Source organism: Eschrichtius robustus, chromosome 1, assembly GCF_028021215.1.
Source record: "Eschrichtius robustus isolate mEscRob2 chromosome 1, mEscRob2.pri, whole genome shotgun sequence".
NCBI lineage: Eukaryota > Metazoa > Chordata > Mammalia > Artiodactyla > Eschrichtiidae > Eschrichtius > Eschrichtius robustus.
In genome coordinates this window covers 92394403-92411915 of record NC_090824.1, presented here as the reverse complement: position 1 = coordinate 92411915, position 17513 = coordinate 92394403, and the positions used below count along the sequence as shown (strand labels likewise).

General features: G+C 43.6%; 1 protein-coding gene across 1 annotated transcript in view; it reads right to left on the bottom strand.

Moving 5' to 3' along the window:
- Positions 1-5034: 5034 nt before the first annotated feature.
- The window catches only part of SQOR (sulfide quinone oxidoreductase), a 44850-nt gene continuing 32371 nt past the window's right edge, over positions 5035-17513 (bottom strand). Inside the window, exons 5-10 of the mRNA XM_068551038.1 lie at positions 16381-16575; positions 14558-14767; positions 9220-9403; positions 7087-7154; positions 6613-6791; positions 5035-5373 (exon numbers count right to left, since the gene is read on the bottom strand). Coding sequence (XP_068407139.1) covers positions 5316-5373; positions 6613-6791; positions 7087-7154; positions 9220-9403; positions 14558-14767; positions 16381-16575 — 894 coding nt within the window. The 3' untranslated portion in view covers positions 5035-5315. The remainder of the gene's footprint in view (positions 5374-6612; positions 6792-7086; positions 7155-9219; positions 9404-14557; positions 14768-16380; positions 16576-17513) is intronic.

The following is a 17513-nucleotide window of genomic DNA, read 5'->3' as shown; positions in this document are numbered from 1 at the left end:
ACGCCCGGGAAGTTTCCTCTCCTCTGCTCCCGGCCAAGTCTTCCTCGCGGTTCAGGACTGTAGCGGTAGTAATGGTTTGGGGTCCTGAGAACATTTGTCCATCAATCTACTTCTTTAGGTAGCAAACCCCACTCCCCTAGCTATGAAGTGGGCACATGGCCAAAATGTAGCTGGTTCGTTCAGCTAATAAATATTTACTGAGAACTTACTGTGTGCTGTTCTAGGTCATACTGTTCTAGGCACTGCTAATACAGCACTCAACAAAAAGAGCACTCTTTCGGATAGGGGAAACACAATTATTTGTTTATCTGCTGATAATCAGAATCGTCCCCCAGAACTGGTCTGTGGACATGTAGAAAGCCAAGTTCTTTTTTCCACTAAGGAGGCCAAACCAGGACATGCATGTAGCCCTCTTCCCTGGGCACAGTGAGAAAGCCTGTCTGTCACAGAGAGTGAGTGAGAGGGAAAAAGAATTGAGAGAATTGAAAGGAAAAGAGAGCACCTTGATTATATTATGACTCGTAGATCTAGCCAAATCTGAAGTGAACACCTGAATTTCCCAGTTACATGAGTCAATAAGTTCTCCTTTTTCTCTTAGGCTTATTTGGGTTGGATTTCTGTCCGAACCAAATGAGACCTGGCTAATACACGGATTCATCTCAAACTTTACCTTCTTCTGGATATTCTCCCTGAATGTCTGGTGTAAGACAGTGGCATATTCTGAATGCTATGACCACACACAGATGGGACATCTATCTTGGCGCTTTATGGAAAGAATCCAGCAGAGGATTCTTGTCCTCACTGAGGACAAGGGCTTTCATCTCTGAATCCCCAGGGCCTTGTGTTTATTAGATGCCCAAAAAATATTTGTGGGAGTAGCTGATAGTGAATTCTTGCAGTCAGTGAACCCCTATAACCAATAGTATATATCTATCATATGTATTTATATAGCCTGGAGAGAGGGACTGATTGAGATCAAGAGAGATTGAATACAAAGGGCCTTCTGTGATCTAAATTAACCAGTGGCCCAGAGAGTTTCAGGGACTTCCCCTAGGTGACAAAGCCAGTGAGAAGCAGATCTGGGATTCAAATCAGGCAAGCTGGATCCAGACAGGTACTCTTAGCCACTACCCCACATGGGCTAATCTATAATGCTGGCAACTTCCCAACTCTGAAAGTCTGTCGAAATGAGTCAGGGAGCTGTGGTGGTATCAAGTGACAGAATCCATCTTGCTAGATAGAACGAAGATGTCGGAGAGCTGTCATGACCCCATTTCTCACAGACAGGCAGGAATTTCTAGTCTAAGGGGAAGCTGTATTTCTGAACTTCATTCAACTACTGTAGTTAACAACAATCACAGCTACAGTCTATGCGCCAAACTGCTAAAAGCTATACCTCAATTCATTTAACGCTTGTGTTAACCCTGTGAAGTAGGTATTGTTACCCACTCTACAGGTTGTAAAGTGGTGATTAAAACGCACTAGTGGGACGCTATGAGGCACGAGTCGGTGGGAGAGCCAGGACCTGAACCCCCGTCTGTGGCTCCAAATCTTGAGTTCTATCCAGCTGTCCCTCGAGAAATCTGAACCCAGCTTGTGCCAGTACAGCACCAGAGCTTCTGCCTTTTGGCACCACTGCGGGCCTGGGTGTGGCCCCAAATTGCAGCTGAGGGATGCAATTACAGGAGTTTTACTGCAATGCAAACATGGAAAGTTATAACTTCATTTAGGGTTGTTCACAGCGTGCACTCCTCCCGGGAAGTTACTTTTTAAAAATCAATACTGGAGGAGAAAACTGTTCCATATTTCACCATCCATCTTTCTCAACTGTGTCTTGTGACCTTTCTACCTATCTGTTGCAAAGTATTAGCCTTGACTTTCTCTAGCATTAGACAAGCAATCTCCTTAGCTACTTGGCAGTTAACCTACGCAGAGAGACCTGGTTTTCATTCATCCTTTCAGAAAGCCTCATCTTATCCAAAGCATCGCTCGTGTTCCTTCCCTCCCTGAAATGATCACAATGAGCCTATCCCAAACGAAAGTTTCGTCTGTGGTCTTAGGGCATAAAGCAGGAACTTTGCTTTAAAATTAGACTGGACTTATCCAGTGCATACAAACAATCAGAGGAGCCACTCTTAACTGTTGCATTACAAAGCCACCTTCCACAAAAAGACCTTCCATGTCTTTGATAATTATCTGTTATTGGAGGATTATGTGAGAAAAGTATCTAGTGCTGACTATATACCAATACTCTCCAAGGCACATGACATATATTTGTTACCTTAATTAATTAGCAGTTTTCTCAGCCAGGACAAATGATCCGTGCACCTTGAGTAATTACTCACCGATCTCCTTCTCCTCTCTACAACCAACCCCTGGGTCTTCAACGCATATTAAGTGTAAAACACAGGTCACAAAACAGTACTTACAGTACGATCCTATTTGTTTTCAGGAACTTTATATGTAACAGCAATATTAGGACACTAGAGAAAAAGACACCAAGATGCTATTAGCTGTTACAACTGGGTGATGGATTTGGAGTGATTTCTATTCATTTTGTTGATCTCTGTTCTCTAAATTTTCTACAAAATTTAGAAATAAGGGGGGAAAAAAACCACCAAAAATGTTTTTAATACAAAAGAAATAAATAAATAAGAACCAACTAAATCTGAAACCCTGTGCCCCCCCTGCTGACTTAAGTCTCACTTCCCTCCCTGTATCTCAGTGGTCCCTAAGCTGCCACCCAGCTCTGTTTTCACTATATCCACAGCTCACCCGGGGCTGACACCAAGGGTGGGGGTGGGGGGACAAGGAGGGATTTCCCAAGTCAGCAGTCCTAGCCCTGTGTCAATTCTGGACTCTGGAGGCATCAGCCTCTGAGCTGGAGCCCTCCACAGGGTGGGACCAGCAACCTCACCCCGCCCCAGGCACCACCTTTGGAGAAACCACCACCTATCCTGGTCTTACCCCTCCCCCCCTTACTGCTGCTGACCCGGCTAACTGGAGGTGGTCCCAGAGAAAGGCCTCGCCTCGGCTGATCCCACATTCGTGGTTAAGGAGATATGGTTTCATTGGAGACCAATGTACTGACCAATAATGGTTACTGCTACCTCCAGCCCCGGCAGTAAACTCTGCCCGGCATAATGTGAACTGAGGCAATTTCCTGACGCTTGGGGGTTTATTCGGAATGCATGATCATAAACAGACCCAAGAAGCTCCAGCTCACCCTGGGAGGGATTTCAAAGTGACTCACCCTGGAGCCTCAGCCATTCCCAAAGACACAGCCTCACTCTCTGAAAATACATTTTTGCCCACGTTTAGGGAGAGAGTCATGGCTGGTTATTCCCAGGACTTCTTGGACCTCGCAGAGAAAGATCATTTGGGGGTGAACGGCCCCCAGCTCTCCCTGACTCAGCAGCCCACCAGGAGGCAGGCTGCAGCCATCTCGGGCAGGAACTCTGTAAAGGCCCAGGGACTCAGAGAACAGGGCAGAAACACCCCACCTCCGCCTGTTTCAGAGCAGCACAGAGGGAAAAACAGTGCCACCTATTATAGCACTGCTCTCCCATTCTAGAACTGAGGTGGGAGTGGGAGGGCTGAGTGTGATCACTACAGTGGTCAATATAATCTATGGTCCAAATAGGACATTTCGGAGAGTGAAACGGGGCGCCATTGATAGCTCTGCCAGAATAACAGATGTTAAACAGGAATATGTGTGGTCATGCAGAAAACATCTCCCACTTCTATTGCCAGATTAGGGGTCTGCTGCTAGGATGGTACCCCGTTCGTCCTCAGAACATGTGCCACATGTGAGGAAAGTCTACTTTCCAAATCAGAGCAAGGCCTCCTTCGGCAAGCTCCCCAGTATCCCAGGGAAAGGAGAGGAAACTGTCCTTCAGGAACCACAAAACTGTGGCAGGGCCCTTACCTCTCGGTTCGCCACTGCATCTCCAGGGCCAAGACAGTGCTTGGCAGCTTGTAGGAGCTCAGTAAATCCTTGCTGAATTAATGAATGAATGCCTAAGCAGAGTTTCTAAAGTCATCAGGGAACTTCAGGAAACCAGAGAGACTTAGCAACCCTAGGTAACACTGTTACCTAAACTAGGTAACAGTTTAGCTTTGAACTCTAAACTGTTATAAAAATCTAAGGCATTGCATAGACTGCTAAGCAATGCCCTTTGGCGGAGTGTATAAATAAATATGAAACATGCAAAGCTTTCAAATACCAGACTGAACTGAAACTGCAAGCTTCCAAATAAACTGGTTGGGAACAAATGATTTTGCTGCTGAACTTCAAATAAACTGGATCTACTTCCTGCAATATTTCCAATGTGATCTCATTCAAAATTTTATTGGCCAAAATTGGGACTGAATCAACGCCATCCTCGCTGTGTGTATGTTCTCTGCAAAGCAGGGACCATGAGTGAATTAGATTTGCAAGAGATTTATGGGGGGAAATGTCTGTCAAGGCTAAAGAAGGAGGAACAGGAGAAGGCAAGGGAGGGCTTTCAGACCATGATTCGGCAGGGACACCTGGGAAAGGAGGAGGGGAAGGAAGGAGGCATGGGAAAGAACCACCTCAGGCTTGATGCAGTCCTGAGAAAGTTTCAGCCAGGCTAATGGGAAATCCTGGAGCCAAAGTTGCCAGGAAAAAGAGTTCCACATCCTGTAGGAATAGGCCAGCATGAGTACCCACCCCCCGCCCCGCATCAGTCACCGGCTAGAAGAACATGGTCTCAGCATGAACATGGTGGCAGAGCAGAGGGGCAGCAGCTGGCGCTCGGTCCACTGCTCCCGCAGCACCATTTCTAGGCCGCACGTCTTCGGGGCTTTCACAGACACTGTTTGAAATACTATTCTACCTGGAATGACTCTTGTTTCCTGTAAATCCAAACAGGCTCTGGTGAAATTATGCCCGCTATCAGTTGAATACTCGAAGTAAATAACAGGTAACCTATACCACCACCACCATCTTTTCCTCCCCAGGGCCGTAACTTTTCATTCCACTAGTCAAGATAGAATTTTCTCACAGAATGTCAATCAATGGCAAGCTTTTATTTAAAAAATAGAAGTCTACTCTTTCATTTGCGTATTTCCAAAGAATCAAGCTCATCCCGGGCAGCCTGCACGGTGGCTGTCCAGAGGGACTGAAAAGGGAGGCATCTGGTCACTATCATCCAGCAGTAAATTCTTTACGGGGTTAGATTTTGAGTTCTTCATGCTGCTCGCGGTCAATCAGTGGCCGTGATTTTGGTCCAGGAGACATCCACGGATGGATGGCCATCCCTCCAAGCCATCCAGAAGCTGAGCCACCCTTAGCTCCTACCCAGATGGAACAACTTCCGCAGAAAGGCTGGTCCTCCCCAGTAACCCCTGTAAGAAATGACACGGAGAAGTTCTTTGCGTCGGAAAAGATGGGGGTGACTTCGGCCAGCCTGGCGGCTCCTCACACAAAATACTTACCAGGCCATACAGCAAGGCTGACAGAGAAGCAGGAAGATCCCAGGACTAGGAGGGGACAAGTCCTGGCTTTGACACTGACTTGCTATGTGAGCCTGAACATGCTGACTCAGTTCAGCCAAACAAAGCCCCTACTACATGCAGACTGCAATCTACTTTTCTACTTTCACTTGCTCATGAATTAAGTATAGGTCAGGGTTTCTCAACCTCGGCCCTCTTGACATTTTGGACCAGGTACTTCTTTGTGGTGGAGGCTGTCCGGTTTAGCAGCATCCTTGGCCTCTGCTCACTAGATGCCAGGAGCGTCCCCTCCAGTTGTGACAACAGAACGTATCACCAGATGTTGTCAAACGTCCCCTAGGGAGCAAAACCACCCCTAGATGAAAAACACTGGTATCGATATTCTGACTTACTCTTCTTAAAGGGTTTAGGAAAGTCAAATGAGATCATTTTTTTTTTGCAACAAAAAAGGAGGAATTATTAAGTTTGGTACTCTGTTCACTACTTGAATGCCTATTATGTAGCTGTCTCTTATGTATTGTCTCATTCTTCCCCATCCTGTGAGGAAGACAATGTTACTTTCATTTTGCAGATAAGAAACTTAAACACAGAGAGTTTAAGCAACTGGCCCTAGGACACACAGCTAGTAAATGGCAGACACGTGATTCAAACAAAGGTCAGACTCCAAAGCTTATGCTCTTAATCGCTATGTGTTCTTTGTCCTATAACATAATAAAAACAAAAGCAAGGTAGCAGATGATAAAGTACTTGACATGTCAAAAGTGATTTACTATGGTGATTACTATTATTTATCCAGCAGCAAGAGAGAACCAGAACCTGGAAGACAGAAGACTCGGTCACTGCCAATAATGAAAACAACAGGCTGCATCCCCTGTGGGTGGTAGCTGTGCTAGGGCTCCCTTCCCTCACCCAGGGCAGCCTCTTTCCCACCACATCTGGCTGAGGCTTCAGAACCCTTCTCAGGCTGCCATCACTAATCTATGAGACATGGCACAGCAAGGTGGTTCCCTTTCGCCAGTCCTGCTCGGGGTCATATCTCCTGAAGCTGGAAGGCCTTTTGGAAACAACCGCCCTGCACGAGTCGGTGCGATCTGCTGGCAGCTTTACCTCTCCCCCAGGCAATGCACTGACCTTAGCATCACATTCCAATACAGGAACGGCATCATGTCAGCCTTCATGAGGTACATGGAAAGCCTCTCTTTGCTCTGGTCAAAGGGGAAGGTTTCCAGGGGCTGAGCGTTGTAGTCAAATTCCGCAAGAATAACACGGTTGTAGCCAGTCACCAGCGGACACGACGTGTAGCCATCATACTAAAATTGGCCATGAGACAGAGTTGGAAAGTGGCTTCTTTCATGGTGCTATCTAGATACTTTAGAATTTATTATTTACTCTGAACAGTTGTAATTTTTTCTTTTTTTGTATATTCTAATTTTTTGTACAGTGAAAAAATAGAAATTATATAACACGAATATACTAAAGGCAAAAACTGAAGTGCCCACATTAGAGAAACTAATTAAGAAAGTGGCAAAATTGTGGGAAAACACTGTTTTCATGCAGAATGGAAGATGGTAAATTGAGACAGTGATTCTTACAAGGCATACAAACCTTCTTCACTGGTGTTTGATTCTTCATAATCAGAGAAATTGTTCTGTCAAGTATTCCTGACTGGGCAGCTACATGAGAAATGGAGAAGTCAGAAAAACATAAGCATCTAGATTTTCCATGAAAACCAATTTGCAAATAACTTTAATGTGAACAAGTTAAGAAGACCCCATCCCTCTAGATTGTAACTAGAGCATAACTCTTAACCCAGTGATGAAATCTAGCTTTACCAGGGACAAGACAAACTAACATGAGGGGCTCCTGAGGTGACACAGTGGCAGGTAACACAGCCTCACTGTGGAAGTCTTGCCGAAACGTATGATCTGAATCTGATCATCAAAAACTACTAGACGGTTCTAAATTGTGGGATATTCTACAAGATAACCAGCCTGGACTCTTCAAAAATGCCAATGTCATGAAAGTAAAAAAAAAAAAAAAAATGTCAGAGGCTTCTAGATTAAAGAAAAACAAAGAGACATGACAACGAATACAGAGTGTGGCCCTTGACCAGCTCATGAATTTAAGGGGAATTGGGGCTGGGGGGCAGGGAAAGCTATAAAGGACATTTTTAGGGAAAATGGAGAAATAAAAACCAGATTGTATTGATGATTTTGTAATACAATGCTTAATTTCTTGGACATGATAATGGTCTTGTGGGTATAGAGGAGAAAGTGCTTTTTCTTGGGAGATAGAGGTAGAAGTGTTTGAGGGTGAAGTATCATGATGTCAAAACTTACTTTCTAATGACTCAACCAAAAAATGTACATAGTGATCAAGCAAAATATTAATTTATTGGTTAATTATTATGTTAGTCACAAAATATTAATAACTGGTTAATACCTGAAGGGTATATGGGTATTCATTGTATTTTCAAATTTTTAATAGATTTGAGATTTTTGAAATGAAAAGTTGGGGGAAAATTACTGTTAATAATGAAAAAGACAGGTTTCCCTGGTGGCGCAGTGGTTAAGAATCCGCCTGCCAATGCAGGGGACACGGGTTCAAGCCCTGATCCGGGAAAACCCCGCATGCCGCGGAGCAACTAAGCCCGTGCGCCACAACTCCTGAGCCTGCACTCTAGAGCCCGCGAGCCACAACTACTGAGCCCACGTGCCACAACTACCGAAGCCCGCGCACCTCGAGCCCATGCTATGCAACAAGAGAAGCCACCGCAATGAGAAGCCCGCACACCACAACGCACCACAACAAAGAGTAGCCACTGCTTACCGCAACTAGAGAAAGCCGATGCGCAGCAACGAAGACCAAATGCAGCCAAAAATAAATTTTAAAATAGTAATAATAATAATGAAAAAGACATTCAGTGGATTTCCTAGAAAGTCTTTCTTAGGTTGACGTAGTCAAGCAAAAGTAACACATGTTTGGCAGGTGTGTAATTCACACAAAACGCTCCCATACCCGTCAGCAGGGAGGTCCGTGTTTCATAGCATCTAAAGAAGACAGTTCCTGTCTACAGAATACAGAATCTAAAAGGCAATTCCCTCCATCACTGCTAGAGCAGAACATTGACGTGAAGAATTTAGTTTCCCAGGCTGAGGCCTTAATCATGTACCAATCAGGGCACTCTCCACTGTATCTGTCTTAACAGTGCAATTTTCTGCTCTGCAAGCTTTCATTGACTTGCATGTGTTTTCTGGGGAAACAAATGCTTCCCTAGTTTTACGGTGTTTCAGGCAGAAGAAAAATAGCCAACCTGCCTGGCATCGAGGGCAAAGAAGGCCAGGGATGCGAGCACGGCAGTATGAGAAGTAAGAGAATTCTAGAGAGCTGGAAAAGCGGTACCTCTCTCTCTCTAATGCCCCCTCCCCTGAAAACCACCCCTCTGACAGAGAAAAGGCAGATGAGGTCGTGCTACTCTGGTGCAAAGCACTCAACAGATACTTTCTTCTTTACACAACACTAGGTTAACTTGACAACTTGCTTCTGTGTTGGGGAGGCCAAAGTCATTTTTAGGCCACAAAAGTTTCTTCATTATTAATGAAGATAATGAAATATATCTTCATTAATATAATTAGCACATAATGAAATGCCACTTGTGCCCAACTTTTGTTTCTGTTATGACGGTGCCTGAGGATGACATCATGTTGGGTGGGGAAGAAACACAGCTCGTGGTCTTACCTACGGCAGCAGCGGTCTTTGACGTTGGCAGGTTGGTGCAGTCCCCAATCCCAAACACGTTTGGGTAGCGCTTGTGCTGCAGAGTGTCTTTATCCACGTCCACCCAGCCGGCAGCATCAGCCACAGGACTTGTCTTGAGGACATCCGGTGGGCTCATTGGTGGTGTAACGTGAAGCATTTCATACTGCCAAAAAGGAGAGCATCCAAATGTGTGTTTCTTCTGTTATTTCTATAGCCCCACAAGCTCCCGTCCTAACTCCCTAACCCACACACTGTACTATGGCTGCACAGCGCAGTATAAGTTAGTGCTGATCCAAACTGATCCACACCCACTCCAAGATTTTCCATGCTCCTGTGCAATGTCGTGATAAAATAACTGGCATGGTCCCCCTATACAGAGGGCACGTGATCCCTTGGGCAGTAGGCGTGGGGGAATCCGAAACACTGGAGTGAACCTCACTAACATTTTGAAAGAACTCATTGATGTTTCTATTTATTACTAAAACAAAGTGGGGGGTGTATCTCAGTTGCTCTCTCCCTGACCCTCAGCTGTCGACTTGTAAAGTCTGGTACTTCAGTTTTATTCTGCAAAGAGGTTCTCAGAGCACCTGAAACTTGGCCATGTTAGGAGCTCATAAGTGGGCACCATTCCCAAATGTGGATCAACACTCAAAATACATAAAGAAAACCATCAAAACACCAATTTAAGGTGAAATAAAGGTGGCAAGAATATTGGCTAGCACTTTGAAGAAGGAGGGGTCTGATTCAGCGTTGGGTTTACTGAACCATGTGGGAGGCAGGGTGGATTTTTTTTCCAAAAACCTGTATCAGGGTTACCCTTGGCAATAGGCACTAACCAAACCTGGTCAATTCTGATGGCTCATTTAACTCTTTTGTTTATGTAATGTTCTTTTTTGTTTACATGATATTTTGCAGTTTATCCTTTTTATTCCTTTTATTTAATAAACTCCATCTAGCAATATCAAATTGATTTAAATGTACACAAAACATTTCATTACGGTGAAAACTTTAGCATCTTAGGACAATCCTAACCTTGTGATAATCAACAACCCCTGGTTTCTATAAGGAGCTCTGTCCCCTCACCAGGGCCTGGCAGTCATTGGTGGCAGAGGGAGTTAGGAAGGTGACTTGTATTTATTCCCACTCTCAGACAATTATAAGCTTAATCAACCTTAAGGTAGAAGGAGTGGGGCAAATGGGCAGTGTTCTGCAAAGTACTCTGGGTGGCTCTTTAGGGGCCTGGGTCCCTGAGGCTGGGTCTGTTCATTTACATGGAGACTGAGCACATGTCCGCAGGACAGCAGATGGAACGGTCAAGAACCGTCATCCACCAAATTATTAAGGCCATGTCTATACTTCTGCAGTTAACCAGACCACTTTTTTTAGCTGAGGGCTAAACCTTACTAAAGTTAATGTGCTTGAATTTCACAAATACATGTGAATTTCATATATCTTTTCTAGAAGGAAGGTTAAATATTTCCACATAATCATCATAAAGGTATGAAAGTTTTATTTGAGAGAAGAACTACTGGGGTCTGCTTTATAGATTTGCTGAAAATTAACATTAGCATTCAGTTGTAGCTTGTTCTTTATCCATTATTTCCATAAATTGAATCTGATAAATAACTTGGTTCTCCTTCATTAACATAAATCATCTATTCAGAATATAAACTTTAATGTTTATAAGCAGCATTTGGGAGACTTGTGGAAAATGCAGGTTCCTGGACCCCACCACCCCCAGATCCCAATCCAGTAGGTGTGGGAGAAGAACAGGAATCTGCACTTTAACAAAATCCCCTAGTGATTCTGACATATGAAACCTGTAGATGATAGTCTTAGAAGCTCTGGCTTGAAGGAACAGGTTCATTTACAATGAAAAATGAAATGCTATTACTTAGACAAGTGATTTCACCTTTCCCTTCCTCATCTATAAGGAGATGCACTACATTAGACAGTCTCCAAAATCTCATCTAGTTCTAGGACTCCATGATATAAAAATAGTTTAGATTTTTAAAAACATAGGAGACTTGGACCAGTTCACAAGCTCTCTATGAAGGATCAGAGACTACAGGTTTTGGGTACATTTAATTCTTTACAGCAGTGGTGCCCAATCCTGGTGACACAAGAGAATCATTAGGGGAACTTTTGAAATTCCCAATCCTCAGTCCACACCCTAGACCAATTAACCAGAATCCCTGGGTGTTAGACCCAGGCATCAGCAGATTTTAAAAGCTCTCCAGGTTATTGCAATGTGCAGCCAGGGCTGAGAGCCACTGCTCTAAAGCCTTTTGGTTGATTTTTTTTAATTCATATTTTAAACAGTGGAATTGGGTCTGGAGGGAAAATCTTACCTAAAATCCTATACTTCAAAAGGGCACAAATAATCTTCTTTCCTTATAAACCCTTTAGTAGAACAATAACCATTTATTTATGCAAGTCCCTATCTGTAGCCTCAACTATCCACAGCACAGTTGAGAACCAAAGTAAAAAGGACCAAATAACAAAATTAAGTCCATGCACTCAAGCTCATACACGTTGCTCGTAAAAGTATGCTGTGGGCCCTCACACATAGCCCATTTGCTTTTACTTTACATAAAATGTAATGAGTTTGGCTATCTCATTTTCCAGCCAATAAAAAATTAGAAATAGCGACTTAAAAGAGCTGAAGCTGGAGGGACCTTCCAAAGTCACAACTGCCTGACAGCCAGGAAAAAAGAAAACTGGAAAACCACAAAGGGGACACACACAAAATCAAATAAAGAGTAGTCTGAGACTCTTTTGTAAGGTGATACCTAGCCCTAAACAACCCAGTAGGCCCTAAGAGCATAACTATGCAAGAGCTATGCAAAATTATGACCCTGAGGGCTTCCCTGGTGGCGCAGTGGTTGAGAGTCTGCCTGCCAATGCAGGGGACACGGGTTCGAGCCCTGGTCCGGGAGGATCCCACATGCCGCGGAGCAACTGGGCCCATGCATCACAACTACTGAGCCTGCGCGTCTGGAGCCTGTGCTCCACAACAAGAGAGGCCGTGATAGTGAGAGGCCCCCGCACCGCGGTGAGGAGTGGCCCCCGCTTGCCACAACTAGAGAAAGCCCTCGTACAGAAACAAAGACCCAACACAGCCAAACATAAATAAATAAATAAATAAATAAATTTATTTAAAAAAAAAAAAAATTATGACCCTGAGCTGGGGCAAGCAGATGAGCCTGAGACATGCTGTGACACCAGAAAGCGAGGAACTGCTCAAAAATATGATGGGGACATGTCACAGGGACATAGGAGCCATCCTGAAAGGGCTCCTACTGACCAAATCTGGGACAACTTGAGCACCAAAATAATTAAGGACAGGGATGAATTATAAACCACTGGGGGAAAAAACAGAAATTCATGAGTTCATACTAATAATTAATTAATTAATTGAGAAGAAAGGGCTTTTGCTGACAGGATGCCAAGAGTCTACCAGTAAAGGTGGAGGGAATGCTGGACTGGAACATCATTTTGCAACCACCGTAGTAAAGCCTGGATTAGGCAAAAATCATCAATGGATGTTAAATCTAGTGGGAAACTTTACTGAGTAGGGTGTTTGCATGGTCTGAAATTGCATCCCCCCCACCCCCGCCAAACTCCTTATTATTAGCAAGGAAGAAAAAGAATAATAATTATACAGTGGAGGAATTGGGCCATATCTTGACTGGCGATCAAAATGAACATCTTCAGCGAGGGGCAGATGAGTACTGTGTGCTTTCCAATGTGATGCCCTAGAAAGACACACCACTTATGCCGTATTTCAGTCCAAAAAGCAGAGCCTGAAACTCATCAGAAGAAAACATAAACAAACCCAAAATGAGGAACATTCTATTAAAAAATAAAAGTGGGGTGGGAGGGAGCTGTATTATTCCAAAATGTCAGTGTCATGGAAGACAAAGAAAGGCTGTGGAAACATTCCAGATTAAAGGAGGCTAAAGAGACATGACAATTATACCGGCTTCTGTCCTGGAGGGGATGGCACTACAAATGCTACTTGTCAATCAACAAAACCAGACTGTAACTCATAGATTAAAATATTGTATCCATGCTAAATTTACTGAATTGATAACTGTACTGTGGTTATGTCAGAGAATACTCCTATCTCTTAGGAAATTCACAGTGAAATATTTAGGGGTAAAGGACCATGTTGTACGATGTACATAACTCACCTTTAAATGCTTTGGGAAAATATATTATATTACATTACATTACATTATACTTACACATAGAGAGAAAGAGAGAGAAACAGAAAGTGAAATCAACGAGTAAAACTTTATAATAAGTGAATCTAGGTAAAGTCTATATACAGTCTTCTTTGCACAATTTTTATTTTTGCAACTTCTCTAAGTTTGAGATTATTTCTAACTAAAAGTTTTTAAAAATATGACCTTGAGTCATTAGCAACATTTTAAATGATAGTCATTACATGCCATTTAAGAAAGGAAAGATGTGTGAAATACATTTCAAAAAGAGCTTGTACTAGGAAGCTTAAAATGTGAAGTTTTGATGTTTACAAAATTAATCTTTGGTTCACTTCAAAATTTCCTTTTATGGACTCCTTCATTCCTCTAAAAATGCTAAATGAATAAACTGTGACTCTATGTACTATTTCCTCATTAGTAACAGCTCTTGCCAGAATGACATAAACAAATGATGCTTCCATGCATCTTCTCCAGATGCCTTTACATCTTGTTCTTAAAGTACTAGTCCCACACTTCACAGAAGAAGAAACAGACACATAGAAGCCAAGCCCATATACAAAGGCTAGATCTTTCCAAGCAGGATGGGGCTCCACCAGATCTTTCAAGGATTTTTAAGCATTTCCTTTCAGGCACAGGCGAAAGATGTTTAAAGACAGCCCCTTCCACAGATGAAAGATACCCATCATTCTTGAACTACCCACAAGCAGGGCTGACTCTCACAAACCATAAATTGAGACAATCACCAAATCCTGCATTTAAGGAGCCTTTCTTAAACTCTAGGCAATAACTGAAGTTGTAAAATATTTTTGGCAGCTTCAAGTGACTCAATGCCAAGGAAGTACACACAAAATAGCATAAAAATTCACTCGGTACCGGTAGATGAACCCTGCTCACCTCCCATAGACACAGTCTCTTATCTCTTTCTCTTCCCCACCCATTTTGGTCCACCGTCTCCCCTGTTGCAACCCTAAGATGCTCACTGTAACCAGCCTCCCAAGCACATGATGCTGATGGACAAGGAAGTGGGGGCCTCAGCGTCGCCTGCATCTATGGCACTGCTCAGCTGACAGCTTCACCTCCACACTCACTGAAATCACTTGGGTCTCTCCAGGTTTGTCCAGATTTTCAAAAACAGCCTCTTGTTTATCAGCTCGGACTTCAATGAGGTTTTGCTTGTAGTTAACGGTGAGGTTCCTCTCCCGGATAATCTCCTGCAGGGCTTCTGCATACTTCTTGACCCCAAAAATTGCTCCAAGAGAAGTGTTGAAAATGATATTGGCCTTGGATTGCTTCCCCGTCTGAGAAAAAGAAAAGAATAGAAACAACCAACATCAAAGTATTACTCCAGCCACCCTTTTTTTTTTTTAACCTAGACAAGACTTAAAACCCTCAGAAGAGACCTCGCCAGCTTCCTCCATCACTATGCGCTGGTGGGTGAGCTGTGGACCAATCCACTGCCTCCTCATTTTCTGTCAGTGACACAGCAACTAAGAGCAACTTGATTCAGGTGTTGAGGTGGACCCTGTTCAAAGAGGGCCAGAGATGAAAGTCAAGTCCAAGGGAAGATACAGCTGAACTGTTTATTCATATATTCATTTGTTGATTCACTCAGTAAACATTTAATGAGGTCCTAGAGTTGGCCCGATACTATTCTAGGTGCTGAGAGGACAGATGTGAACAGAACAAAGTTCCCGTCCCCTTGGCTCATACACTCTAGTATTGTTCATATGTTTCAGAGAGGCTGGTATCCTCCCAAGTGCCTAAGATCTTAAGGCACCTGAAAGAGAACCTTCCTCTCAGGCCATCTAAGACTTGGGAGATGTTATGCAAAGAGAATTCCAGGAGGGAAGAAAGCTAACCTCTGACTCTTTTCTTTTGTTCAGCTCCGTTTAGGATTTTCTCACCTGGATCACACTATTTGAAAGAAGATGGGTGGGTAAGAACCTCAAAAGGCTGTGCCAACCCGGAATTCTCATGACCCAGAGTGACCTTTTCTTAGAAACAGCAGTGATGGTAGACCTGTTCCTTAACTGCCCACCCCACAGGGTTGGGGCAGGTTTACATAACCCAGGGGAAGGCCTTCCCAGTGCTGGGCTCCAAGCACACATTCAACACCTCTTCAGTCCCACCTTCCCCTCCCCTTCTGCCCACCTGTCCCTTTACAGAACCAGAGGCTGCTTTGAATCCTGTCACTGTCTCAAGTCAAACCGCGCTTTGGTAAACCAACTGTGACATCCCACACACGGGCAGGAGGGCGACAGCAGCTTCTCCACAGCTTCTCACCAGGTGTACCTGAGCTGTGGACACCTGAAGGTGTTTGAGGAACGCTGAGAAAGCATCCCCACCCAAACATCTCTTTCCACTAAGGTCCAAAGTTCTAAGTGAACAATTTTTTGTCTTTAGAGTTGGCAGTTTGCCTATTATACACCCAAGAATATACAATAAGAGCCAAAAAATATTCATAACACTGAAGTTGAGCGGGAGCAGCTGAGGATATTATGTACAAACATGAACAATGTGCAACTAATTGTGCAAATGCACGGATATATTTAAACAATCTCTAACATACCTCACCAGTCGACTTCTATACACACATTTAAAAGTACATTACAAAGACTATTTAATAACATATAATACATATAAATTTGTCTGTACAGTATGATTATAACCATGTTAAAAAAAAACATGTATAGGGAAAAAAATGGAAGTACATGTCAAATTGATGACAGCAGCTATACCAAAGCAATTGGATTATGAGTGACTTCTTCCTTTTTTTCTATTTTGTAAACTTCCAATTACATAATTTTGTACATATGTAATAAAAATTTTTAAACAGAAAAGGTACTTTGACATGGATAAAAATGAAATCCCTTCTGCCCTCCTTGTCTCCATCCCTGGAAAAGAAGCATACCTTCCTGAAATAGGCCTCTGATAAATACATGATCTTCTGCGGGGCTCCAGCGCACTTCACTGGAGTATTAGGGAAGGTAAAGATGGCATTGCCCTCCTTAAAGTCCTGCAGAGCTTTCCATGTCTTCTCTACCGTCTTAACTGAATAATTGGACCCTATCTTGGGATGGGCAAAACCTTCAGGGAGGCCTTTGATCTGCAACAAAGCACACAAAGAAATTATTATTTAACAAAAGTGCAAACGGAGTCTGTGTTTAGAGTCCTTGTTCTCTGCCATTTCTACAACCTCTCAAGTATTTCAGCACAATCATTAGCCCCAGGACTCAAACACAGTGGAGCAGGCAGGTGGCTGAGGGATCTGCTAAGCCCAGAGCTGTGGTGCCCGCAGTCACCTGTCAAAGCACAGAACAGGCTTGGCCCGGCGGAAACCCTCGGCCTCCCTGGCCTGGAGACCAGGATTTGAACCTATCTCTTCCCACCATCAGAGTGAGGACAAGAAGCCAGGCTTACTTCCTTTTCGGAGAACCAGTTGCCTGACTGGGAAGAAAAAGAACAACAGGCAGAACCAAGAGCCATACTGTCAGTGATTAACAAAATTAAATTACTCTGTATCAGGTTGGACCAGGCCCAGCTCTCGGTAAAGGCCGCAAAGGCAGGAAATTAAAAGCATGGACTTGGGAACCCTACAGACCCAGCCTGAGTCCTAGATTTCCACTTACAAGCATTGTGATCCTGTGTAAATTACCCAATAAATCAGCTGGTGGGTCTGACGTGTGGCCCCCAGAACAGGACCACCTGGGAACTTGTTAGAAATGCAAATTATCAGGCCCCACCCCAAACCTACTGGATCAGAAACTCAGAGGCAAGTGCAGAAATCTGTTTTAACAGGCCCTGCAGGTGATTCTGATGCACACTGAGAAGCTCATATTCAGCATCTGTGAAATGGGGATAAAAGTAACTGCTTCGTGGGGTTGTTGGCAGGAATAAAGGAGACCAAGCGTGTAAGGTGATTAGAAAAATGACACTTACGTGGTAGTGCTTTGTAAGTATTAGTGTATTCCTGCCAGGAAGATTAACTGGGTCCCTGTCTTAAATGTTAGAAGGTTCATACAATGCAATGAAGATGGAAAGGAG